General features: G+C 39.0%; 1 protein-coding gene across 19 annotated transcripts in view; it reads left to right on the forward strand.

Annotated features, from left to right (window-relative positions):
- Positions 1–27572, forward strand: part of casz1 (castor zinc finger 1) — a 234777-nt gene that overhangs the window by 168479 nt on the left and 38726 nt on the right. Inside the window, exon 1 of one of the 19 annotated variants that reach the window (XM_051097437.1) lies at positions 13744–13891. The exons of 17 other annotated variants lie outside the window; for them this stretch is intronic. In XM_051097437.1, coding sequence (XP_050953394.1) covers positions 13813–13891 — 79 coding nt within the window. In that variant the 5' untranslated portion in view covers positions 13744–13812. Of the gene's footprint in view, positions 1–13743; positions 13892–27572 lie in introns of those variants that run through there. One more of the 19 variants, XM_051097456.1, reaches the window with a different exon arrangement.

The following is a 27572-nucleotide window of genomic DNA, read 5'->3' on the forward strand; positions in this document are numbered from 1 at the left end:
AGTGAAAATTCAAGTTGAAACAATTAAATTTAAAGCATTTTGGTGTTTTTTATTTATTTATTTATTTACAGTATGCAGCTGCAGTGATTGTTTTAGAAAAAAATTCTAATTTTCATGAAAAAACACTGAACTCATAATTAAATTCCAAGTGGTAGAAAAATGCAACAAACTCGTAACCTTAGTTTGACATCTCAATTTTTAGTAAATATTTAATTGCAACAATTAAATTTAAAGTATTTGAGTGTTTTTTTGTTTGTTTGTTTGTTTCAGTTTATTAACAGTATGACTTGCTGCAGTGATTGTTTTTGATACAAAGACTGTTTATTTCAGTTTGTTTCAGAAACAAAAATTCAGATTTTTCAGTAAAAACTATTAAATAATTACTATATTTAATAATACTACTAAATAATTACTATTAATTAATTGTAGTGAACATTTAAGTGCAACAATTCAATTTAAAGCATTTTAGTGGTTTTGTTTTTTTAATTTACAATATGATGCAGTGATTTTTTGATACAAAGACTGTTTGTTTCAGAAAAAAAAATCTGATTTTTCAGTAAAAACTATGAACTCATAATTAAATTCCAAGTGATTGAAAAATGCGATAAAGTCATAACCTCAGGTTATATATATATATATATATATATATATATATATATATATATATATATATATATATATATATGTAACCTCAGGTTATATATATATATATATATATATATATATATTTACAGTATGACTTGCTGCCGTGATTATTTGATACAAAGAATGTTTGTTTCGGTTTGAGACAGATTTTTTGTTCCTGTTTAAAGAGTATGTTTTGGTCAAAGATTTTTGTGCATATTCAGTTTTTGTCAGTAGGGAACAAGAAGTGAAAAGTTGCAAAATGACTGATTTACTGAACTTTTTGATACAGGGCTGTTATAACTTTAATGTCAAGTTGAAAGTCTCCTATGCTCACCAAAACTGCAATTATTTGCTCAGTAATATAGCATAAAAAAGTAATATTGTGGGGAAAAAAATCAATTCAAAGTATCTTTTCAATGTTAATACATTTTAAAATGTATTTCTATTATTGTGAATGTTGAAAACTTTTGTGCTGCTTAATATATATATATTTTTTTTTAGGATTCTTTGATAAATATAATATTTAAAAGAACAAAATTTCTTAGAAATATAAACTGTAATGAAAATAAAATATACTACTTTTTAAGAATAATTCACAGTGGACAGTTGACTAGTTAAAAGGTGAGTCTGAGTAACTTTTTTCATTTATTTTTTCTCATCTTATTTAAATGCTCCCTGAAAACTCAGGTGAACCTAAAATCAATCTAGTTGTATAGGATTTCTGATTAGTTGACAAGTTTTACTGGCAACCCACTGTCTAGTCAGTTTTGAAAGTTAGTTTTGGACATCCCTACCACTCCTTTAACACTAAACATGTTTATGATTAGAGAAAGACAGTGATAGAGACAGAGAGAGAGAGGCAGGGCAGGGAGAGAGAGATAGAGTGAAGGGAAAGAAAAAAAAACAATCTCATCAGGCGAGAGGCCGTTTGCTTAGCAAGAGCTGACAGTCTTTGTGTATGTAAATGAAGAATTTAGACTAATGGAGTTGAACCATTTCTAATTTTGTGATGGCAAGAGGATTTTGATTGAAAGTAATTAAGCAAGCTAGCTGTAAAATTAATTAAAGCAAAAGGAGGGGGGGATTTTTATTGGATTGGATAGCGATATAGCTGCTGTCAGGCAGGGGGACAAATGGGGGTGACCTGGATTCTCTGCCCTCCCTCCTCCCACTTGAGACTTTTATGTCACTTTAATCTCCTTAGAGCGGCTGGTGTGCATTTGTTCGAAATAATCAAGGAAATATGGTCAGAAATTGTCAGCTTTCAGATCTAATTTACCTGACAGCCTCGCGAGCGTGGACGCACAAGTGTGTCCGTGTCGGCGCGTATGTCTGCGCGTGAGGTTTTTTTTCCCGTCTCCCTCTTGTCCCTCTCTTCAGCTTCGTGGAAAATGCTTTTGACAGTTTTGAGACATCTTGACTCCTTGTTGAAAAAAAATGACAAGGAACTTGCTCAGGTTAAGATGAACCCTTCAATGAGACAACGCATCAGGGCTGAGACTAACTTAGTGTGTATTAGTACATGAAGTGTGCACTTTTAGGATATTGTCAGTGCTTCAGTTCATCTGAACCCAACTTCTGTGAATTTTCAGATTGTCTGATGGAGAAACATATTATTTTAACCAAAAATGTAACCAAATATTCAATATTACAAAGGTAAAATTTAAAACACAGATCAATGAAATACTAATAATAACCAATAAATCTCAATATTGGATCCGCTATATTGTAAAACAGTATACAGGACCTTTTGAGTCACAAATACAGAGATTGTTGAGCGAACCTAAAAATCTGCATCACGTTGCTTTGAATTTTTAAGTTTTCTTAACTCATTTTATACAGTGTATATGATATATACAGTCAAAACAAAATTTATTCAGACACCTTCAACATTTCTCAAATTATCACAGTTTATTCGCTATAGTTTAGAAAATGGTAATAAAATATGACAAGAACTCAGAGTTAAACTGTATCAGAACAAATTCTGATGAATTACAGTCAAACCATAATTTATTCAGACACCTTCAAAATTGCTCACATTATCACAGTTTATTTGCTATAGTTCTGAAAATGGTAATAAAATATGACAGGAACTCAAGAGTTAAACTGAATTCATCCTGATAATGTCAGATAATTTTGATAGAAAGGTATGTAAAAAAACATGGTCAGGTCAAAGTGTCAAATCAAATTTTTGGTCCAAATTTGTACATTAAAATGTATAATAGCATTAGAAGAAAAGATCAGTTCTCTCAAGCAGGGTGGCATCTGCTGGCCTCATCCCATTTGAACCCGAAAAAGACCTCTTCATTATGGTCCGTCATGCGGAGTAACAGCCTTGAGGAAGATCGCGGAAAAGGGGGTGGAGGTGAAAAGCTAGCGTAGTGTCCCAGTGAGGCTGGGGTACGGACCGGTGCCTCTAACGGGATTAAACCCCTCTGAAAACACTCCCTCATCCTTGTCCCCCCAGAGCCCCTTTCCTGGCCCCCTTTATCAATTAATATAATAAAAGGAGGAACAAAGAGCTTCCCTCCTCTCCCTAATTAAACTTGTCCATCTCTGGAGGACTGTCACCGCGAGGACCCTCGCCGTAAAAACCGGCCAGGATCATCAAATCCCAGCGTGAGATGGAAGCAGACGTGTGGCCTACACTTGTGGCGCTCCCTATGTATGCCATTACCGTTGAGTGGAGGGTGATATTAACCCCAGCGGTTGCCCACCGAACCCCTCCATTATGACATCATGTTTTCACCGGCACCTTCCGTCACGAGCTCTCAGCTCCTTATCTCGCCTGTCACCATATGTGTGAGGCTGTTAACAAACCTGTACTCAGAATGGAGAATATCAGGCGCTTTGGAGAAGAGAGAGAGTGAGCGAGAGAGACCGGGTAGGCGAACGCTTTCACAGCCAGCAGAGCTTTTGATAGAAATTAGTTTCACACAATATGCAAATTCCAGCAATTGAAAAAGGGGCTCTTTAAGTGACAGGTTGATATGTGATTAAACGACAATTAGAGCGCTGGAAATAAGCGACGACGGCGGGTCAAGTGCTGAGCTGCTGAGCTGAAAGGTAGCAGACTATTGAGGTAACAGTCATGGGGGAGGCCAGGAACGGGACCCAAAACAAATTAGCTGCTGAAAGAAAAATGTTGGCACAGCTTGTCAATAAATGTGTAAGAGAGGGAAAAAAAGTCTCACCGCGCTAGGTTCTGACCGGTTGCTTCATCGTTTTCAATGCAAGTCTATACTTTTTCTTTTAAGGTTGACTTTCAGGTATCTTAAAATATTTGTAGCACAAACGTAGGCTATATAATAAGTTAACACTTTGTGACAACGTAAAAGTGTTGTGCTGATGTGTTTGTCATCCATATAAGTAGACCCCAACACAATCCTTCTGCTATTAATAGTATACATTTGGCTTTTTTTCCCTCTCTCACTGATTTCAGTCTAATTGGCTATGTCCCTCCCAGCTAGACCTTTCCTCCCCTACGGTGTACGACGGAAGGATTGCCTTTCTCTCCAAGAAGGACATGAAAGGCCCATGGCCTGTCCTGGCAGCAGATGGCTGCGGCCTCTAATCCCCTTTGATGCTGCGGTGGGCAGTTGCTCCTGAACATCTCCTGCAAAGCCATGAAAACTTGAGCTACTTTTCCTCTAACTGACCCCAATTGTCAAGGAGCCGGCAGCTGTCAGACTTGGTTAGCTGTGCCTTAACTGAGACTGAAGGGCACAGGTTGCTCTCTCTCTCTCTCCCTTTCCCTCTCTCTCTCACTGGCTTCCTGTTCTCTGTCTGTCATTTTCTGTGCATTCCAAGGGTACAGTATGACTGCGGATGCTTATGGGCTGTACATTCACAGCAATATTGTTGTCCCAGATGGTTCGCGTTCCACTAAGAGGCTTAAATTTCATCACGGCTCACCTTAATTATCAGCATTACAAGCAGTGCAGTTTGTAGATTTATCCTTAATGTCAAACCTATTTATTTTATTTTATTTTATTTTTTAATTAAATTATCCTAAAAAGACTGAAAAAAGCTTTATCGTCTAAGGGTTTGAATAGGGTTTGAGGAGTATTTAGGTTCACAGACCGGTCCATTTGACAGAGATATGTAAGACATAACTCTTGGTCTTGTGAAGAAAGTGCCTCTGTCGGAGACGGTCCCATGATGGCAGTGAGTTCACTAATGGAATTTTTAAAGTATTAAGAGTCTTTTCTCTCGACCATTTCCTCATTCGCAGGGAACAGCCATAAATGAGCACATACACTTCAAGGCTTGACCATCAACACCACATTAGTTTATATAGCGGTGTATGAAGAAATTATGGGTTTCCATCCACTCAGATGGCTGGAAAGCGAGGGGGAAATGGAGTGTTTTTTCCTTCTCCACAGTTGTTGCGCTAAAGAATAGACTTGTACTAAACGGCTTTGATTAAATTAAAATCACTCACCCAAATGTTTGAATGTGTCGGCACTATTATCACCTCCGGTTCTTATTAATTCGGCACTGTAAATAGATTCAGGACTGAACTTTAGCGTAACCCTTGTCTTCCCGTCTCCCTTGCAGCCAGCTCTCTGATATTAATTAGAGGAGGAAAAAATACACTGAAATGCTCAGTTCGTTTGAATTCTGGTAGCTTTCTCAGTTTTGCATGTAAGCATGCCATCGGAAAATGTCAGTCTGAAGCAGCTCACCATCTGGGTGCATTTACAATTTTTTTTTTTCCCATGATGGGATTGTTTCAGGAACATTTGCCATAATCATTGCTCACATTAGCTTTAGCTGATGTTTGCAGCAGATCTCGCGCATGGTTGCGAAGTCGCTCGCACCTGATCTTGAACAGATAGGCTTGATGCTGAGTCGTGTGCAGGACTATTTCAAGACTGAAATGCGATTGTTTTAATACCTTAATCCACCTGTCCTTGGCATTCAGGATTTTGAAGAACTCTCCCGGTAATTTCAGTGGCCTCCATTTGTACCAGGCCATTTCATTCTGACCTCTTCGGCTGATCCCTCTTTCTCCTCCAGCCTCTTGACGTCACAGTTTTAATGTGTCAAAATGACAATTTATCACCCGACTGACCTATTTAAACAGTGTCGCTGCGAGTAGACCAATCAGAATCGTCCAGATTCATAACCCCAAAACAAATATTTCCTCTTAATTAAGAGTGTCCCTCTTGTGTCTTCCCACACACAAAATCATTATACAGCAGTGATTTGACTACTTGGCAGGAAATATATCACTCTTGACTGCATGTTAATCTGTTAGGGCCTGGTTGTCAAACGAGTATGGGGGGCACCAGCAGTGACGGTTTCTCCGTGCATTGATAGCCCCCTAAGGGACAGTTAACCCTCAAATTTCCCCTGTCTGGCCCGGCTCTCCGGGTGGGCATTGGCACTGAGAGTGGTTGGGGGGGTGGGGAGGTGATTGTAATGCTTGTTGATGGTCTCAGAGATTTTTTTTTTTTTGTGACGGACCCTCATTAAGTGCAAATCTCAATAGCGAACTGGCACTTTAGGATGTAGAGGAAGTTCAAGCAGGAAAGAGTGCATTAGAGACACCTCCCTTCTGTCCTCTCTGTTTTCCTGATCTAATGTACTTTACGAGGAATTGAAAATAGGGGTCAATAATTATGCATTTTAATTATTAACCTGGGTCCTTCTTAATTGTGCTTTTTAAAGCCTCTGTGCACGGACATGATGCTTTATTGCTCTGTTAGTCTGGGCAAGCTTTGACCAGACCTCTATCTTTCCATAAGCCAGTCTCTATTTCACTGGGCTCTAATGTTTTCTTTTTTTCTTTTTTTCCCCCTTCTTTCACTACGTATAGTGTGAAAATATCAGGGAGTATTGTGATTTTCACGCCTGGAACTTGTTCATGGTAATTAATAAATTCTTTAATTAAGAAGTTTTTTTTTTTTTTTTTAGAAATTGCTTAAGAATTGACTAGAGATTAGAAAATGTTTTTTTTTATTATTTTAATAAAAATAATGAAATAATATATTTTTTTAATTTTATAAATAATATATTTTTAGGTTTTATGATGTAATTATATAATCTCAAACAGATAAAGTCAAGGGAAATTGCTTTTTGTGAGTGCAATCTTTATAAAATTATTCTTTATTTTTTCTAAAAGTATATTTGTTTTGTTTTACATTTTGTTTTATATTTTCAGATTTTGTAAATAATATTTATTTTTACATTTCATAATTTAAATTAGTAAACCCAAACTGGAAAAGTCATGGAAATCCATTGGTCTATAGGTGTGGAAAGCATGTACATTACTGTGACCCTGGTTTGTGTGCTTATTTGTGTAAGTGCGTCACATTTAGGCAACAGATCATTTTAATTAGAAGATGCATTGATTGACATGATGGCTGTGGGCGCAGAGAGCGAGATATCCAACAAATACTGTGGTCATGGTGACCTCGATAAAGACAAACATAAAGCCTTTTTTAAAAAGAAAAATGGGAGCAGTCATATTTCAGTCAGCTAAACAATCACTATCTTAGTTTTCCCCTAAATATTTAAATTTAAAATTTATTTGTATTAAATATTTGTTAATATTCACATATAATAGTAATTTGTTATTATTAACAGTGGTCGATTGACACATGTTCAAAAGCAAAACCAAATGTGGATGTGCGGCCAGATATCTCTCTGTATTGATATATGCTATTGTGAGCATCAAGTCAAGCAGAAATAGCTTTTCAGTAGGAAGTTGTAGTTTATGATCAGTCCAGTGTAAACAAATTGCTGCTGGTGGCTGGACTCAGACATAGCCTATTATTCACTGTGGGAATGTTTGGTTTGAAACACAAGCGTGTTATTGTTGCCACATTGATAAGAGAGAAGAGGCGAGCCGCTGGGGTGGCAAATATTGAAATCACTCTGAAAACTGCCGTCCTTACTTCTAACCCACAGCCGACAGGGAAGAGCAATCCTATCAGTACCTGTCATTTCCTTAACATCAAGTGGTTTTAACACAGTGTTTACAGCTTATTAATGTAACATTTAAAAACCGGATCAATGAAGCCTCTGTGGTGTTCATTTGTCAAGAACTAGAGCTGTCAAGTGACTTATACACCTACGATTGTACAGTATACTGCACTTTTGTGCTGTCACAGCTCAGATCCACCGCTGTTGTGTGGGAGCACAAGAGAATGGTGTAATTACTGTCTCTGAATTCATATAGTGATACATAAAATAGTATTTATCCAGTCTCCTGGGCTAGAGAAATGTGTTTGCCCAATAGACAGTGGGAGTCGTGACTTTAGCACCTTCTTTGTCTCCTGCTTCACTGTAATATAATATGCTTTTTTTTACCTAAGTAACTAAACATGTTATATATGCGTGTTATATATCAAAGAACAGTGTTATTTTACATCTTACAACACTTTACCGTGGTACCACAAGAGTACTTTTTTGTGTAAGGCTTGTAAGCTGATTCGGAAAGAACGCATTCAGCGTAACAGAAACGTTAACGTAAATGTCCTTCGCTTTTTTTCCCCCACAGCCTCCCCCTTCCGCCCATCCTCTCCTCAAACACACCCACGCGCAAATAAACATAAAAAGCTAATTTGTTAGCTACCTCATTTCAGAGGCCCGGGCGCGGGATATTGTGTGCGAAAAGTAATGCTTTGTCAAATGTTGACACGTGTCGCAAACATGGAGCCCTTAGCAGAGCATTTATAAAGAGCGCAGGCGGCCAGGACTGTCAGCACATGAGGAGGAGAAGAGAAGCTTTGAAATGAGATTAGCCTGCTGCTCAGCTTCTGCACTCCTCAACCAAACAGTAGATGAGTCTCCACAACATGCACATGTACATAGACGCTAAAACCTGCTAAGTACAGACGGTTCATCCTCACGCCTTTCTTTTTTTGTATATGCATAGCCTATAGTCTGTTATGTATGGTTATTTGCTACTTCCAAAAATGGGTGGTAGTAAGGGGCGGGGCATTTTCATTCTGGAGAAATTTGATTGGACAAAAATGTGTAGTGCAAGGTGAGTCATCAGTACTTTCGTCTGGTTTAATTTAAGAGTTGCTGTAAATATTAATACGTATGAACAATTGTTAAAAAGTTTAGCTTGGATGGATTAAATTGATCAAAAGCGACAGTTAAGATATTTACAATAAATTTTAAATAAATGCAGTTCTTTTAAAAATTTTCAGTTCATCTAAGAATCCATGAATATGAAGCAGGTTTTCAGCAGGTTTGAACTGTTTTCAGCATTGACATAATAAGAAGAAATTATATAGAAATTGCTTTTTATAAATGTTTTTAATAATTTGAGGATGAGAAATGTTACTTGAGAAGCAAATGTGACCCTGGACCACAAAACCAGTCAAAAGTAGCATGGGTATATTTGTAGCCATAGCCAAAAATACACTATATTGGTCAAAAATATCGATTTTTCTTTTATGCCAAAAATCATTGTGATATTAAGTAAAGATGATGTTCCATGAAGATACTCTGTGAATTTCCTGCTGTAAATATATAAAAACTTCTAAATAGTAATATGCATTGGTAAGAACTTCATTTGGACAACTTTATAGGCGATTTTCTCAATATTTAGATTTTTTTGCACCCTCAGATTCCAGATTTTATTGTTGTATCTCGGCCAGATATTGTCCTAACAAACCATACATCAACGCAAAGCTTATTTATTCAGCTTTCAGATGATGTATATCTCTCAATTTAAAAAAATTGACCATTATGACTGGTTTTGTGGTCCAGGGTCACAAATATGTATTAAAATGTTTTCTGTAGTATCGTGTAATACTGAAGACTGGAGTAGTAGCTGCTGAAATTTCTGCTTTTCCATCACAGGAGTAAATTATATTTTAAAATATAATAAAACTGAATTGATTTATTTTACATTATAAAAATATTTTGCAAACTTATTTGAGCTTTGAGTACAAGAGACTTCTTTCAAAATCCTTAAAAAATGTTCCCAACCCCAAACTTTTGAATGGCAGTATCTATATATTATATATAAATAAATATGTACTAGTTATTAATGGAAGTTATTAAGTGATTTGTCAACTACACTAGCACATAGATATTAGCTTGGACTAAAAGCCATAAAACTCCAATTTGATTTTCATGATGTTTTGAAATTGGCCTAAAATGTTTGAACAGCATCGACGGAAATGAAACAAAGGAAATTGAGTCGCCCCAAAACTCTTGTTAAAAATAATAGCACACCTGTTATGCATGCAGTGCATGACGTACGTAATGTAACCGTGTTTGTGACAAAACTGGCGTTACGAAACGGATTAGAATGTCAGCGTTAGACCCGGGACTGTTTGTAGAGTGGCTGATGGATAGTGTTGGTCCGGTGCCACACACCTGCTTGTGCCTCCTTACACACACACACATGCAAACACACTGGCGTTTGCCTCCCCGGTGACACCCGTCTGCCACGTGTATGTGTGTACCGCTGAGGTGTGGACTCCTGTCAGGACCTCTTATTATTTCCCAACAATCTCTCTCACCTTGGACATGCCCCCATCTATCCATCCATCCATCCATCCATCCATCCATCCCTCTCTCGCTCTTCCCTCGAGGGTGGGGTGTCAATGGCAGACCGTCCTGGGCAAAAATAAATAATGAACATAAAATTGGGAAACAAAGCGCTGGCGCCCCTTAATACGCAAACACCTCCAATATGCTGATGTTTTTCTTTTGCACATTGTGTTTTCTAAATTGCCTTTGACTGCGTGCATCGGTAATGAAACTTTATGTCCTTGCAGAAAGGACAGCTAGTCCGATTCGGTTAGGCCTGGGACCATCTTCTCATGCTGGCTCTTGCACGACGTTTTTTTAATACCCCGGCTTATGAATAAATGAAGCCCGGGTGCAGGGTTTTTTTTTTTCCCATATTTGTGTAAATTGCTTTAAAAGCATTTTATCATGTCATAAAAAAGTGCAATTGATCTGGAGTGCTCAGCCCACTGGACAGCTGTGTATTTTGTTAATGGCCACTTTGCTCCAAGCGGCTTATTAAAAAATTTATATATAAATGCTAAAATTGCATAAATTATTTAAACACAAAGTAAGCATTTTTTGTTTTGGTCTGGGGGGCATTGAAGAGTAGATTGAGTTTACTATAGCATCGCCTGATATTGAGTCACACGCCTGCACGAATGCATATATATCACATGCGCGAGCGCACGCTCGCACTCGGAGGCGCAAAAAAAAGTATATATTTTTTGATGACTTAGTTTCAGCAACCATGGAATGTCACCCATATCCTGGTTGATTGTACTTTCGAATTTTATGATGTTTTTCATTGATTTGTTTCCCCGGCGCAGCTGCCGACCTCTATTGAGGGACGAACGTAATCAGCACTGACGCAAATTAGATGGTTATTCGTTTCGAAAATTGACAGAAAAACAATAAAAAAGATGAAATGCTCCCAAATCAATAGATATAATGAAATTCAAATAATCCGAGAGATGAGGTCTCCATGGCAACTGATAATGTGGAAAAGAAAACAATTTAATAAAGGACAGGCACGCTTTGAAAACAGATTGGGGGGGTAGCTATATAGCGGCGAGAGGGGAGCAGATGAGAGGAGGGCAGGAGGAGGGGGGCAGGAGCGAGAGAGAGAGAGAGAGGAAAAAAGACGGAGAGCGGATGTTTGTGGCGGCTGAACAGCCAGGTCCGACGCTTGTTTCCCCCCGTGTGAAGGATCTGTGTCTATCCCAAGGACGGCAGAATAATTAGAAAAGCTTTCATGCCAGAAAGTGCAGATTCAGGTTTTAATACACAAAATTATTTCAGGGGCAGTGAATCGGAAAGCCATTTGTTGGTGACCTTCCTGAGGGGCCCCCTGGTACAGGGCAAGATGGAGGCAGCGTGGCAGGGCAAGCTGAGTTATGGCATATTTGTGTTTTTATAGTGGCTGAGGGAATGGAGATGGGGAGGAGGGCAGGGGGCTGTCAGAGAGAGGGGGGGACGTGCCGTGGGGCTGCGATGGGGGCAGTGTGTGTGTGTGTGTGTTGCTGTAGGGTAGGGGTTGCTGATGCTAGAAAGAGAGGGAGAGAGAGAGAGAAGGAGAGACTTGCAGATCTGGCTGTATTTACAGATCAGTTGTCAGAAAAGCCATTTAGAGGGAACACGTACGTCCCAGCGCAATGACAGCAGAAGTGCCTGTTAAAAAGAAAAAGACAAGAAAAACAGACACTGGCAGAGAGAGCAAGTGCCGTGATCTGAGGTCGTCGACTAAATAACTTGCTTTTGTATGAAATACACTCCGAGGATACTTACCCCGCTTTGCTTTTGAAAATAATAAAGCAATGGGCCTCGAGAGGCTGTGCGTTACAGTCATTTTACCACAAAATCACCTCAACCCTTCATTCGTAAAGTTCACAGCTACAATTGTCAGTGACTTCAGTCGTGGCTTATCCACTCAGAGCTATTAGTTTTGTAATACACATTTTACGTTAGCTTCTTTTCTGTCATAGATTTTCAATTAGGCCACAAACCAAAACATATAATGATAGCTCTGCAAAAAGTGACAGAAACTTGTTAAACCTGTCTCAGTCTGTGTTTTGTTTGAAGTATTTATTCCACTGTTTGTTTAATTTCACTCAAACACTGTCAATTTGCTTTCGTGCTAACGCCATTAGCGGTTAGTCCAGGATAATGTGTCCGGTTTTTATCCTGCTCACAGCTGTAAGCAAATTAAGCTAAATTGGGATTTTATATCCTGTTATTTTAGATAGAGAACTGTAGTTTGCTGTAAAACTGGAGCGTTATTTAGTACATTGGGAATTCATTTGATTATTGGTTAGCTTAAGTAACGTCAGTGGAAAAGGAAAGTCATTTCAGAGGAAGTCATTAAAGATTACAAAGGCACATTTTTTTCTAAAATAATAATATGCAAAGTGATATGCGAAAGCAAATAGGGTCAATTTTGATTTCATGTCAACTTTAACAACACTGGACAAGTTTCCATATTCAGCAGGTCAATGCTTCTGTGTTGATCAATCAATCTTTGCATGAATGAATTGAGAGGCAACACACAGCACCTCTCGTTCGAATGGAGGAGGGTACGAGTATCCCTAACACACACGCACACAAAGCTCATCCTCCCATTTGAGTCCAGTAGCAGGTCCCTGCTCTCATTCCACATTATTTCCCCTGTTCCGTCGACACACCTCGTATTTAAAGAATGATTGTTTTTTAGCTCACCCTTGAAACCTTCCACTTACCATAATGTGCAGTTTGAGGCTGTCCGGCCCGTGATATTAATTTGAGGCTTAGTCTCAAATTCTTCTGTCTGAGTGACTCGTCTCTGGGAGAGAGAGAGGGCTGTCATTAGACGTGACAGAGGGTCCGGACGGGCAGTAGCCCAGGCGTTAATACTGCAATGCGAAAAGTGCCCCACAAGTAGGAGCAAAACTTGAAATTCCTCGCCGAAGAATAACCCAAAGCCGTCAAATCTGACAGACTTGTGTCAATTACTCAGAAAAAAGTTTTTTGCCTCCTCCTGTTGTCGTTCTTTGTATATTTACGTGTACATATAAATGTATTTTATTATTTTAAATCTGTATTTATTTTTATATGTCTCTCAGCAAAAATAATGATTGTTTTCCAACAGGTTTCCTTTCCCCTAAACTGCTATTGGGTTAGATAGCCCCACCTAAACTAATGCTATTGGTTGAGCTAATCAGGCTGATTTTGATTTGATTAAAAAACTGAAAGATTTCCGCTTTAAAGGTACGAGTGGTGTCTAGTTTCAGTGGACTGAGAGGAGTATGTGGCACATTGTTACTGTCAGCTGCAGGCACTCACTCTCTCTCTCTCTCTGGGTCTCACTTTAACGGACTGAGCTCACTGTGACTTCCAGTGACTGACCAGTCTAACTTTCTCCGCTCCGTCTCACTCAGCCCCGTACCGCGGGAGATCGGCTTAAGTGGCCCTTTTTCCTCTCGCTCTCTATCTTTCTTTCTTTCTTTCCATCTCACTCTCCCGGGCCTGTTTTTCCACAGTGGCTGTGGGGAGCAGAGGGTGTTGAAGGACCCCTACTGGTAAAGTGGGTAAACACGCGCAGCCCTGACATCTGTGCTGCGAGAGAGAGAGGGAGAGAGAGCGAGTGAGAGAGGGAGAGGAGAAGGGTAGAGTGAGAGAGGGCGAGTGCAGCCCAGCCGTAAAGGCGCACAGGGAGAGAAGAGAAAAATGCCTTGCTTTGTGGAGAGAATTCCTCCAAAGCAGCAGGGAGAGGTGAGACAGAGAGAGGAGGGCTGTCTCCTGCCAGGTAAGACCTGCGCCAGGCGCCACACACACACACACATACACACACACACACACACAGAGAGAGAGAGTGAGAGATGCTGGTGGCTTGAGCACGCTGTGGATGGGGTGGGCGTGAGGGTGTAGAATGACAAAGGCACTCATTACTTTCACTGTGTGTTTTGGTAAAGTAATACCTCACTATGATGTGATGACTGAATGGAAATATGAAGTTGAGGAGTGATTTTTATTTTTAGGTGCATAAGTGACATTGTATGTGCTTGTTAAATTTCACGAAAAGTGAAATAATTTATTCAGTTTATTTAGATTTACTTACAATTAAATTATTATTTAGTTTGTTCATTAATTTTTTTTTAGATTTTATTAAAAACTAAAAATATGCAGTTTGTGCTGTAGTTTTCCAGCTTTTAGAACTTCACAAAAGCAATTAATTATGAATGATTAATTAATTAAAATTGTATGTAAAAAACACAGAAAAACATTTTTTTATAGTTTCTTGTTCAAGCTTTTAAAACTTCACAAAGCATTTTTGCATATTTGTTAATTATTAAATTATTATTTAAATTGTTAAAATTTTATGGGAAATTAAAAAGAATATTTATGCATTTTCCTGTACTTTCCTAAGTTTTAGAATTTCACAAAACATTTAATAATATTAATTGAATTTTAATTTATGAACTTATGCTAAACTGAATCCTTCAAAATTCTACAATTCCATTTGTGAAATTAAGTATTAGATTATTTATAATAATAGCAGCTTTTAGACTTCACACGCACACTCTACAGGTGTCTCAAAGTTCTTAAAATAGAACAGTTTATTAGTCTTAAATGAGTCAAACGTTTAGTCTCCTGTAATTTTTGTTTATATTGGATGTGGATTAGTCACTGTGTACTTTTTCTCTCAAATTGCTGTTCTTAATTACGAGCAAGGCCTGAGCTAGTGATTGCTCACAATTTCTCAGTTAGATGACAAGTGGTATTATTTGCCCAGCTAAGCGAGTGACTGCCGGTATCGAGCGCGCTCCCGCGCGCTTGTTTAGATACAGCTGTTCTGTCAACTGGAGGATTTTCCACAGGGCTTCTGTTTGGAAGATGCGCTCTGTTCCAGCGTTCAATTAGATCTTCCCCTTTTTGTTAAATAAATACAGTGTCTTTAAATCTAAACACGAATTTGCATGGAGCTCAGTGCACTGCCATGGATGCAATGTGCTGTTTCGGGCCTAGTACAGGCCTGAAAGGTGAGGCCGAGAAAGAGAGAGTGAGAGAGAGAGAGAGAGGAAGGAAGTTTGTCTCTTTTCCACCCTCTTGTTGATTTGTTTCTATTGCTGATGGAATTGAGCCCTCAGTGAAAGGTGAGGTCACAATTGAATTTGGCTTGCGTTTCCGTGGTGATCTGGCAATGGTTCCGATGTCCCAGCGGATTGGTTTGTTTGTTTGTGCGATAGCGAGTCTCTATGTGTGTGTGTGTGTGTGTTTCCGTGCATAAACACGGGCACGGGAGATTTTACTGAGCAGATATTTCCCCTCTGTTTTCACTCTGAGCTGGGGGAGATTGATGACTGAATTGTTGAGTACATGTTAACAGTAACTGCTGATTTATTGAGATACTTAGAGTAAGTGAGGGTGCACCAACTAAGAGGGGAAGAAAAAGATATAGGCCTTTTAAGTTAATGTAGAAATAGAGCCTTTTTAAGTAATAATTGTGATTACTGGGCGGGGGGTAGGGAGGGATGTACGGGCATTCGGCCAGAGGAGAGGTGTATTTGAGCACGCTGTGAAGGAAACGCATTTCCCAGACTGAGGAAAGGAATAAATTGGAAGTTCTTGGTTCTTTTTCAAGACATGGTGCAAGTCTTTAGTGTTATCATAAGTGCAGGTATTCCACTGAAACAGCATGCTGTTTTAAAGGAATCAGCTTTTCAATTCATTTATGCCTCTGTCACTTGGGAACCAAAAGTATTCATGCTCCCTTCAGTGTGATATTCCTCCATCCCTCCATCTCAGCACATGGGCATAACTTTTGCTTGGAGGAAAAAAAGGGTCTTGTGTGTTTTTTTTTTTAAACTACCTTTTAGGCTGAGTGAAATTTTCCCCAGTTTGCACAGGGATGACTTTATTTCTTAGCAGGGATTTAAACCTACTCAATCCCCCCATAAATACACCCTTCCCCAGCAGCATGCCGGCCGTAACTCATTCTCTTAACTCTCTCGCTAACTAAACTCATATTGCAGAGAGAGCTTTGTTTGTCTTTGTTTCAGCTCGATCAGATCCGTCACGTCGACAGCTGCCTCTTTCAGATCTCTCGCTCGCCCTCATCACAGCCATTTTTTCCAGCCGTAGAGTTCTGACGATCAGAATATAGATGGAATTGTGATATTATGCTTTGCTGGTGGCACTTGTTGATGTTCAGACGTTTTAAAGGCGTTTTTTTGGCAGGTCCATTATCAGTTGGGACAACCAAGAATATTGTCCTGGGCTCTGATAAATTGTGCCCTGGGTTCTGATAAATAACTTTTTACACCAGCAAGGAGTGTAATCTGGAAACTTCCTTTTCAAGTATATTTAAATAATTATTTTTTGATAAATAGTTGTGTATTAATATGTTAATTATTTAAATGATTTAAAATAATTTCATGTAGTTATTTAAGGGTATTTAAATAATTTATAATTAATTCTATAATGATTCCAATTAATATATAACATTTATTATATATATATATATATATATATATATATATATATATATATATATATTTATATATTTTCTGCATCTCCAAAATGAAATGACCAAAAATATATTTATTAATTTATTTATTATATATGGTATGTCCTACTCTAATGGCTCTCAATCTGGGTCCAAGCCTTACTGGGGGCCTCAGAAAACTTATATTTAGTTAGATTAACATTATTGTAATTAAAAACTACACATGGTGCCAATCAAAGATTGGGCCCACATTTTAAAATTTTGTCCTAGAAATTTTTTGTGATAACCCCAGATCTGTTGCCAAAAACTTTCTATCCACAGCAAAGCTCCACAACTCTGATATTAAATATTGTCTGAAGGTTCAAACATCACAGTAGCGTCAAGCAAAACATCTGAAAGCTTGTGAAATTAGCGGGAATTGTATTGGAGAGGGTGTTGTGTAAAGTCGGGCGGGATAAATATGTGACTGCGGAGAGCGACTCGAGCTCAGTTCTGGGGTGGAGGAGACAGAATCTCTCTCAGGGCCCCTGATCGGCTGTGATCCGCCTGCTGCTACCTTCTGTTCTCCACTGTTAGTCCCAGCGGCTGCTCTGAACTGACACACACAACTCCTCGACGGGCTTGAAGCCCTCTGATGTCCCACCCTCCCCTCAGTTGCACCTTCTTCTGGTGCTTTGCATTTTGTTGTATTTGTGTAAAAGCCCAACGCCGAGTGAGATTACAGTCGTGCGGCAGTAGTTCCCTCTCTCTCTTCTTCTCTGTTCTCGCCGTCCTTCCAGTCCTGCGTTTGATCTCGCTATCATTTCCCCTCTCGTCTCCTGTCTGTTCGACACCTGAGAGCCAATGTTTTAAGAGGACGACGTCTGGAAAAATGTACAGCGGCAGGCCATCGACTCTGATAAAGACGGTAAACAAGATGAAAAACAAAAGCCCAAAGCAACGGTTTGAATAAAAGACCTACCTGTTACAGTGTCCATTAAGCGTTATTCTTTGCCGTGGTAAGACAGCTGAAGCCCTCCACATGCCCAGTGTTAATATTAGTTTGGTTGAAGAGAGTCCATAAGCTGATCAGTGGGGAGAGGCGCTCTGTATGCCTCAGGCAGTGCCAGGCCTTGCGTTTGGCTCCCGCTCAGAGGATTGATGTCTGGGAGTCAGTGGGGGCTCCACTGTACCTTTATTACTCATCAGCTGGGTACCAAACTAATTTGATAAAGCGCCACTTAATACACCAAACACACACACATACTGTGACCGTGCCTGGCACGCCATCAACTGTGTCAGGCCGCCCGGCAAAAGGCTGGGACGTCATTTAAACATGGCGTGTTATTTTTGTAGATTATTTTTCATTAAGAAATTACATGAGCTGGATTCGAACATGCATCATCCAAATGAGCACCACAACTCAATATGTTAGAACATGCATAAATTTATTAATTATTTTTTTTTTTTTTTTACTGTACTTTACTATATATGTGTAGATTTACCATATCCATGTGTGTCATTTTACTGTAAGATACTGTAAAACGTATTAATAGTATTAATTATTAAATTAATTTAATTATTTTTGTAATTAAAAACTATAAATGACCTTACACTTTGTATTATAATTATCTTCCTTTATGTTTTAATGAAAATCTTTTTTATATTTAACAATTATTAATGTTTAAAAATACTACTGCTTTTTTTACAATAGCATATTTATAATAGAGTATTTACTTTAGTATATTTATTCATACTGTAGTTTACTACAGTTGAGGTCAAAAGTTTACATACACCTTGCAGAATCTGCAAAATGTTAATTATTTTCCCAAAATAAAAGGGATCATACAAAATGCATGTTATTTTTTTAGTACTGACCTGAATAAGATATTTCACACATAAAAGTTGTTTACATATACTCCACAAGAGAAAATAGTAGTTGAATTTATAGAAATAACCTCGTTCAAAAGTTTACATAAACTTGATTCTTAATATTATGTTGTTGTCTGAAAGACCCACAGCTGTGTTTTTTTTTTTTTTTTTTTGTAGTGGAAGTTGTTCATGAGTCCCTTGTTTGTCCTGAACAGTTAAACTGCCTGCCTGTTCTTCAGAAAAATCCTTCAGGTCCCACAAATTCTTTGGTTTTTCAGCATTTTTGTGTATTTGAACCCTTTCCAACAATGACTGCATGATCTTGTGATCTATCTGTTCACACTGAGGACAACTGAGGGACTCATATGCAACAATTACAGAAGGTTCAAACAGACACTTATGCTCCAGAAGGAAACATGATCCATTAAGAGCCAGCCGTGTAAACTTTTGAACCGAATGAATATGTGTACTTTTTTCTTATTTTGCCTAAATATCGTATTTTTTTCATTGAGAAGCTAAAGAAAGTTAAATATTTCCCAGAAGACGAAAGAAGTTCTTCAAATTCAAAAGTTTTAACCCCCTTTAATGCATTGTTTCCTTCCGAAGCATCAGTATGTGTGTTTGAACCTTCTGTAATATTTGCAAATGAGTCCCTCAGATGTCCTCAGTGTGAAACGATGAGTCTCAAAACCATGCAGTTATTGTTGGAAAGGTTTCAAATACACAAAAATGCTGAAAAACCAAAGAATGTGTGGGACCTGAAGGATTTTTCTGAATAACAGAAGGCAGTTTAACAGTTCAGGACAAACAAGGGACTCATGAACAACTTTCGCTAAAAAAAACAGCTGTGGATCATCAAGCATATGTAAACTTTTGAACGGGGTCATTTTTATAAATTCAACTACTGTTTTCTCTTGTGGACTGTATGTAAACATCTTTTATGTGAAAGGCCTTATTCAAGTCAGTACTAAATAAAAAATAAAATGCATTTTGTATGATCCCTCTCATTTTGGTAAAATAATGAAAAGATTTGCAGATTCTGCAAGGTGTATGTAAACTTTTGACCTTAAGTGTATATATGTATAGATGTAACATATCAGTGCAAAAAAGAAAAAAAGTCACCTATAATTCACAATGAAAATGGTAAAGTGACATTTCCAGAACTTTCTGTTATACATCACATTTAATTATTTTCTATATGTTCTGTCTTTTATAATTTGTCATATAATAATGATATTATTGTATATCTTATAACAATAATATATTATAATATTTTATTGTATTAGATTAGAAAGCCTGAAACCATATTTTATGTGTGTGTGAATTTCTGGCAAACACAGCTGCCATAAATTGAATCCAGGATTTTGTATGTACATAGCTCCAGCGGAGAAAATGTGTGTTTCTCTTACAAAATGATTGACATACATAGATGGTAGAAAGATAAACATGGTAGATGGTAGCAGAGAAGGAAGAGAAAAGGAGAGCGAGAGGAAGAGGTTGGTTTGGTAATTACTAACTCTGTGCCCAGGCAGTGGAGGACAGTGTGTGAGTGTGTGTAGGCCCTGGTGCTCTGATAATGAAGGGTTACTGTTGCAGATCTGACAGCGTTAATCTCCACATCGTCCTCGCCTGGTATTTACCCTGCTGGGGAGAGAGCGGCAAGCCCACCTGACAACACAGTTTACCCACAGCCAGACACCTCAGGCTCACACACACACACATATACACACTGCACCGGGATCAGTTTCAGCAGCCGTCCTTATCTCAAAGACAAACCACAGCAGAAACCAAAAAAATTACAGGAAACATGGAGGGGGGGAAAACTTTTTCTTCACCTTTTTGTCAGTCTTTCCCTTTCATCTTCTCTTCCTCCCATTTGAAGTTTATGAAGTACTGTTTAAGCATTACAGAGGTGCAGACAGAGGAATATGAATATGCATCGCACCATATGGTTGCACTTGCTCAGGGACTAGGTGTGTCCAGAAGGTAGAACCACGTTAATGCATTATTCTCCCCTCAAATGATCAGGCTCGTAGTGCCGCAGCACACAGCGGCCATGTGTGCACGGGCCGTACTGGTTTTGAATGATGTGGCCATGCAACTGGCCATCCTTGATGAGTGAAAGAGGAAAAAGACAGCGAGAGAGTGAGCCATGCTGCTTTTTTTTTGTTGTTGTTTTTTTTTCTTTTTGAGTTCAAATGCAAAAACCCTGACAGAGCTGTGATTAAAAGTGATATTTCTGACACGTTAGGATGCGCACAGGAAGTAACCTTCTCCAAAGCCTTCATTATTAGATGCATGACAGACCTGAATATTTATAAAATATGCTTTAATAATTGATAACAGCAATCTGCTACGGTAATTCATCAGATTTGCACTTCAACAGAGTATCCGTTTTCATTTTAAAATAATAATAAGTCGAATGCTAATGCAGGTGAAATGCAAAATTGCCACCCGTGTGTGGCTGAAGCTCTAAATGCATTTGTGCCATTTTTAGTGCATTGGAAAAACAACGGCGTGTTAATGATATTGCCCTCGCTGCTCGTTTAGAAACTGTTATCAATGTCTGTGATCATTTGTGTGCCGCTCGTTTTGTTGTGCACTGAGCTGTTGTGCTGTTTACTTGTGTAGCTTCCGTTTGAGGGCACATCACATCTAAAAAAATCAGGAAACCAGCCTGTTTTAGTGTAGAATATACAAGAAGCTGATGTGGTTTTATCAAAAGCATATTCTTTGTTTGAGTCAGTATGCAATACTTCCTCTTGTTCTTTGACCAAAATAGCACACACACACACATAGACACGCTCACCTTTTGTAAAGCTTCTTTCTACTCACGATGATTTCAGAAAGAGCAGCCACAGCCTTTTTTTTTTCCCTCACAAGTGTATCGGTTTGTTTTTGTACACAGGTATGAAATGTTCTCACTTTCGAACTTGAGTTTGTGTTCTTGCAAAAAATGCTAAAAGCATCTTTGAGAATGACTCTTGTATTTGCAGGTGTTTAAAATCATGCACGCCTTACAAAATATATACCAGAGCTTAAACCGGTGACGGTTCCAGTCAAAAGTTTGCATGTTAAATATATAAAGCGTATATATAATTAAATTCATTAAGTATTAAATAAAAAAACGTAGCTACAATTTGTTTTTGCCTACTGATTTTTCAGTATAAAAAATTGTGGTGTGAAACATTTTTACTGGTAGATGACGCTGTGCGTATTCATTTCATGTTGTAGATTTGAGTTTCTTATTATAGTTACAGTAAGTGCTTTGTTGTATTGTTTGTTTTACCCAACACATATTGAGCTTCACGACACAGGATGATTCAGATGTTTCAGTCTTGTCAACTGACCACATTTCACTGAAACAAAGCCTAGATTAATAGAGTTCAGGTTTGCTTTAAAGAGTTATTGTTGCAGAAGGGAACTTAGAGAAGTAAGAGAGTCTGAACCTGAGAAGTTCGGGGGGACACCTGCAATTTGTTCCTCTGTGCATAAAATGTTAAAAAAAAAAAAAAAAAAAAATGTCAGAGTCTGTGAAGCAGAGCAAATGTTTTAATGGTGGCCAGGGATCGAAGCTGTCAGCAAGGCTTCCTGTCTGGAAATGTAGTTTTTTTGACTTAACATCACCTCCTTTTCTCGTTTCTGAAGAAGATGTGCACCGGGAACTACAGGGTGCGATAAAACGCAAGCAGAATTTAAGAAAACACTTCAAAAATATGAATAAGCTACAGCATATGAAACACAAATGTTAAAAATAGCAGAAAGAAAATACATGTTTTCTTAGAAGAGAAAGACATTTTAAATAAAAAAATAAAGTCAACACATATTAATATTAACATATGTGAATTACTGAAAATGTTCAGTGGTTGACATGTAGCAAATCGTGGTTCATGACTGTGACAATTAAACCAATTATATGTTTAATAAAATATATCCTGCCCAAACTTTACAACATTCAGTGAGGCCTGTAGATGTTCTGCCTTCTTTTACTGTCTTACCCAGAGGCTTTACTGCATGGCTTCTTAATTCATCCCTTTTTTTAACAGCAAAGTGTCTTAAAGCCTGTCAAAATGTCTTAAGAGTCTTGTTAAGAAAGTGCCACAACTCATTTCTCTTTAATGAAATTCATATGCTGGTGAGAGGGGGCATGTCTAAACATCTAAACAGGTTGCTTTTTAGGTTTCACACTGAGGTTATCTGAAAGGGCCCTCCTTGATTGACGTTATCTAGCTTGACAGCGCTTCATATCAAGGTTAACCTGACGTCGGAAGGCCCGAGAGGGAAAGAGGCAAAGGAAAACATTTGAAAAAGTCAGACGTGGTCCGGGTCCTGCTCCTCTCTGCCACTCTTTCCCTCTCTCTCACACGGCAGGTGGAGGTTTCTGCACTCTTAATTGATAACTAATCGAGCGGCGTGTGCTGTGTTTCCCCCGGAGGACGGCCCTAATGGTGGCTTGGCTTACTCAGCAGCGCAGCTCCGGAACCACTAAATTAAATATATCCCCACAGATAATGACTCTGAGTGACAGACTCCGGTCTGGGCGGCTCCAGCGGCCACCAACCTCTCGTTGTGCCCTTGCGCTGGAGGAACTAGAGTAGCCCACCCCCTTCTGCGTCCGCTCGCCTCCCCGATGCCCCGCGCTAACCGCGGCTCCTCGTGACAAAAATACATCTCAAGCAGTTAATCTGTGCAGATATCAGCTCAAGTGCCCTTCAGTGGCAAAGGGAGCCTCTCCTCATAACCTTGATTCCTGTCAAATTCTCGCTTCGCACGCAGGCTGCCCCTCAAACATGGCAGCTCGGTCAATTAACCCTGTGTGCCGGGGTCCGCTTCAATCAAACTTACACCCAACGCGTGATGCTATTTTTAAATGTAAAAATCTTAGTTTACAGTAGGCCCTCAACAACCATTGATGTTTTTAAAGAGTTTGTTCAACCAAAAATGAAAAATCTGACATTGTGCACTCAAACTCAAACTCTATGTGTTACCCTGAACCACAAAACCAGTCGTGAGTAGCATGGGTATATTTGTAGCAATAGGCAAAAATACATTGTATGGGTCAAATTTTTTAATTTTTCTTTTATGCCAAAAATCATTAGGATATTAAGTAAAGATCATGTTCCATGAAGATATTTGTAAACGTTCTACCGTAAATATATATGTAAGAAAATTGATTAGAAATATGCATTGCTAAGAACTTCATTTGGACAACTTTGATTTTTTTTCCACCCTCAGATTTTCAAATAGTTGTATCTCGGCCAATATTGTCCTAACCTAACAAACCATACATCAGTGGAAAGCCTATTTATTCAGCTTTCAGATGATGTATAAATCTCAGTTTCAAAAAATTGACCCTTATGACTGGTTTTGTGGTCAAAGGTCACATATATACTTTTTAAATTAAATTAAAATGTAATGCTTTTATTTATCTAGGATGACAATAAGAAATGTTTCTTAAGCAGCAAATCAGCATATTAGAATGATTTCTGAAGGATCATGTGACACTGAAAATTCAGCTTTGCCATCAAGAATAAGTTAAAATTAAAAATGGTTATTTTATATTGTAAATATAATTTACAATACACTACAAAGGACATATTACCGATTTAGCTGTATTTTGACCACATAAATACAGCCTTAGTGAGCATAAAAGATTTCATTAAAAAAATAAATAAATAAATAAAATAAAATCTTACTGACCACAAACTTGTGAACTGAACTTTTTTTTTGGTCCATTCAATAGGGGTCCAGTGACTTTCACAGTAAAAGAAAGAAAGAAACATTATGTTGAATAAATTATGACAGGATTTTCATTTGTGAATGAATCGGGCCTATTCTTCAGAAAACACTGTGCCAGCTGTGCGCCAAACTTCCTTTGCGAGCGTGATCGGGGCACGTGCAGAGCCATTCGGATCACCTCAGACTTTACTTTTCCCTATTCCAGTCCTTCTGTCCTCAGGGGACGTCTTACATGCTTTGTCTTATAATTAGGCTTCAGGGATGTATTTGTTCTCAGAATTGAAGGGTTGCTGCCTAACTGCGCTGCTCAAACAAAATGTTTCCTTTTCCGTCTGTGCGTCAAAATATGCATCTGCCATTTTCTGTCCATTGTCCTCAGCGGCAAGTATGTGCGTGCCTTTTTTTCTCCACGGCTTGTTTGTTTTTGTTACCTGCAACGGGATGTAACTGAATTATTGTATGTGGCAGAAGGTTCCAGTCTGGCAGAGAGAGAAAAAAGAGAGAGGGAGAAGTCAAAGTAGGTGCTTCAAGGTCAGTCCAAAGACAGCATGCAACATGCAAGGTCACATTCCAGACTAAAAGCAATAAGTGCTTTATTGATGGGGAAAAAACACACACTGCAAGCAAGCAGATGTGCAACGGACTGATTAATAATACAACAGATTTGAGTGAGAGTATGTGTGTACTTGTGTGCATGCCCTCTGCATTCATATTTTGCTTCTTCAAAAAACTTTAAAGTCAGGGAGAAAAAAAAGAAAAACTCATGAGCATAATTGTTTTGTCCGGATGTGTATCTCCCACTAAAAAATTGATCCCTGCATGGGAATCTGAAAAATCCATTAGAGTCCATCAGACAAAAAAAAAAAAAGGACAGAATGATAGAGTGTGTACGAGTATGAGCAGTTTATAAAACCCCATCATAGTTTTGCCATTAATGCACACGTCAGCTGACGTTTATTTTCGGCACAACTTTTTAATGCAACAACTTGCTTTTAAACATCAGCTTCCGCTGAACTGTCATATTACAAAACGTAAGACCAAAAGCAAAACTATTAAAACAAGTATCACAGAGATGTGGAATGCATGGTTTCTTCCAAACTCGCGCAATTCTGAGAAGCTTTTTATTTGTTTAGTCATATTTGCCCTCATTTACAGTACACTGCAAACCAGGTAAACCTGCCCCGTGAGCGCCGATCCTCCCCGCTCATACTGCGATACCAAACAAACCTGTTTCAAACCTCAAATAACCATCTTTTGCCGTTTAATTCTCTTTCTTTCACCTCCTTTTTCTTTATGCTTCACCTCAGCCTCTCCTTCCATCTTTTCCCGGCAGTTGGGAATGGCATTGTTTTTAATCATCAGAACCCAGAAATTATTATTATCGCCTCTGACGCGGCAATTAAAACTTCAGGTCAGAGGCACAACGAGCGGTGATCAGCAGCGAAGCTGAGAAGTTTTAATTAGACGATCAGAACCATTAATGCACAAAAAAAGGTGTGCGCTGGGAAATTAACGTGAACGTCTTAATCAGGGTTACCGACTCCGAAGAGGAGTCAAGTGAACAGAGAGCAAAAAACAAATCATTTCCGCACCACTGGGACAAAACTCAATTAAATATGCATGCAGAAAATGGAAATTCGGAGCATCAGCACAGACCGTTGGAAAAAATACGGCAAATTCCGTAGACGGGGTCGCAGACCTGCTTATTGTTATTCTTGTGTAATAAAATCGAAAGAGAGGCCAGATGCTGGGGAGCGAGGGTGTGTGGAGAACAGGTCCGATGCTGACTTTTCCGCTCCCTTCCCTCGGAGCGGCGGGGGAAACAAACTCCTTCCTGCAAGCTGTAAATTAGCAAAATAAAACAGAGGGGATTATTTCAGCATATGTGTGTGTCCGAGCTTTAGTAGGTGAGGAAAGACCTGGGAACCTGGTTCTTTGAGGGCCCCATCTTGTTGAGAAAGCGCAGGCGACCGTTCTCCTAGTTTATTTGACATTTGCTTCATTAAGTCGCGTTTGCAGAAGCCCCTGACAGTCAGAAGTCCAAAGTCCTCTCCTTGGAAGTTAATTCCTACACATTCCAGGTCAGTAAATATGTGAAAAGGCTTATAATACCAGAATAAAGCTTTTAAAAGTCAGTATAGATAGAAACTGCTCTGACAGGAGGATCTTTAAATAATGAAAAATAATCCAACGCTGTCCAGGCCTGTTGCATTAATGAATGCCCCGTATTACCAGGGTTTTGTCCTCGTATTAGTCAACGTATTTTGAAAGTCTGCATGAAATCAGACAGGGCAGATCAGAGTGTTAGATCACCGCTAAGTCGAGGGATTCGGGTTTAGCCAAGTAAACAGAGTTTGTTTCTAAAACAATCGCTGCAGTGGATGCCAGGTGAGAAGGAGTATGTCATATCCCAGCTTTAGCGTGCATGCTCTTCCTGTCAGAACGCGAGAGAGAGAGAGACAGAGGGAGAGGGGGAAGAACAGGACACGCCAATCTAAGCAGTCATTAACAGCCACTTCCTCACTCTGGTGGGCTGATTGCAGTCAGCACACGTTCGTACAAATAATGCACTTCCAACGGCATTATTAGGATTTGAAACACCACTTGATTGGGCATGATATCATTCCGGCACATAAACAGAAGCTCCGCATTAAACGAGACACGCAGGGCCCAGAGAGCCGCGTTCAAGGCAGCTTTTCTGTCATTCCCGGCGTCCTCCGCCTCACGCTTCTGAAAAGAAACAGGGCTTGTGGGGCCTTTGATGTGCGAGCAGATAAAAAGAAGAAGCTCTCTCACTCTTATTGTTGAATCTGTTTAGAATAGTTTCTTGACTTTTTCGCAAAGGTTTTCTCCTTATACAGTAAAAGCATTACGGCAATTCCAGCTCTGCACTATTTCCAGTCAAAAATATTGTCAGCATTACAATAAACAGGACCTCTTAAAGAAAACAAGCTTTTGCTCTGATCATCCCCACCGTTCGTTTATTATTCAGCGCTGACAGCCGTCTTCGAGGCCCTGAAATAATAGCGTTTCGCCGAAACACGTTGGGACGCATCAAATCGTTGAGGTTTGCTGTTTGTTGCACCTATTTTTCTTAACCTGAGTGCCGGTCCCCAGAGTGGTGGGAGGGATCCCAGAGGAGAGGCTGTTCTTTTATCTGCGTCCCTACTGATTTTATCGCACTGCATGCTATCATGAACACAAACGACTTGGAGTAAACAGCCGTGTTACCATAGCGATCTCCATTGTTGGTCAGAGCCGAGGCGTATCTATTGCCGGGCATGTATTTAATGCAGCAGCTACTAACTGGTTTACCGTGGTCTTTTTCGAGCTCCGGAGCGTCTCATTAGTGCCCTGATCCTCTCTCATTTAAAACCTCAGATCTCTTCTC

Source organism: Labeo rohita, chromosome 23 (genome assembly GCF_022985175.1).
Source record: "Labeo rohita strain BAU-BD-2019 chromosome 23, IGBB_LRoh.1.0, whole genome shotgun sequence".
NCBI classification, from domain to species: domain Eukaryota; kingdom Metazoa; phylum Chordata; class Actinopteri; order Cypriniformes; family Cyprinidae; genus Labeo; species Labeo rohita.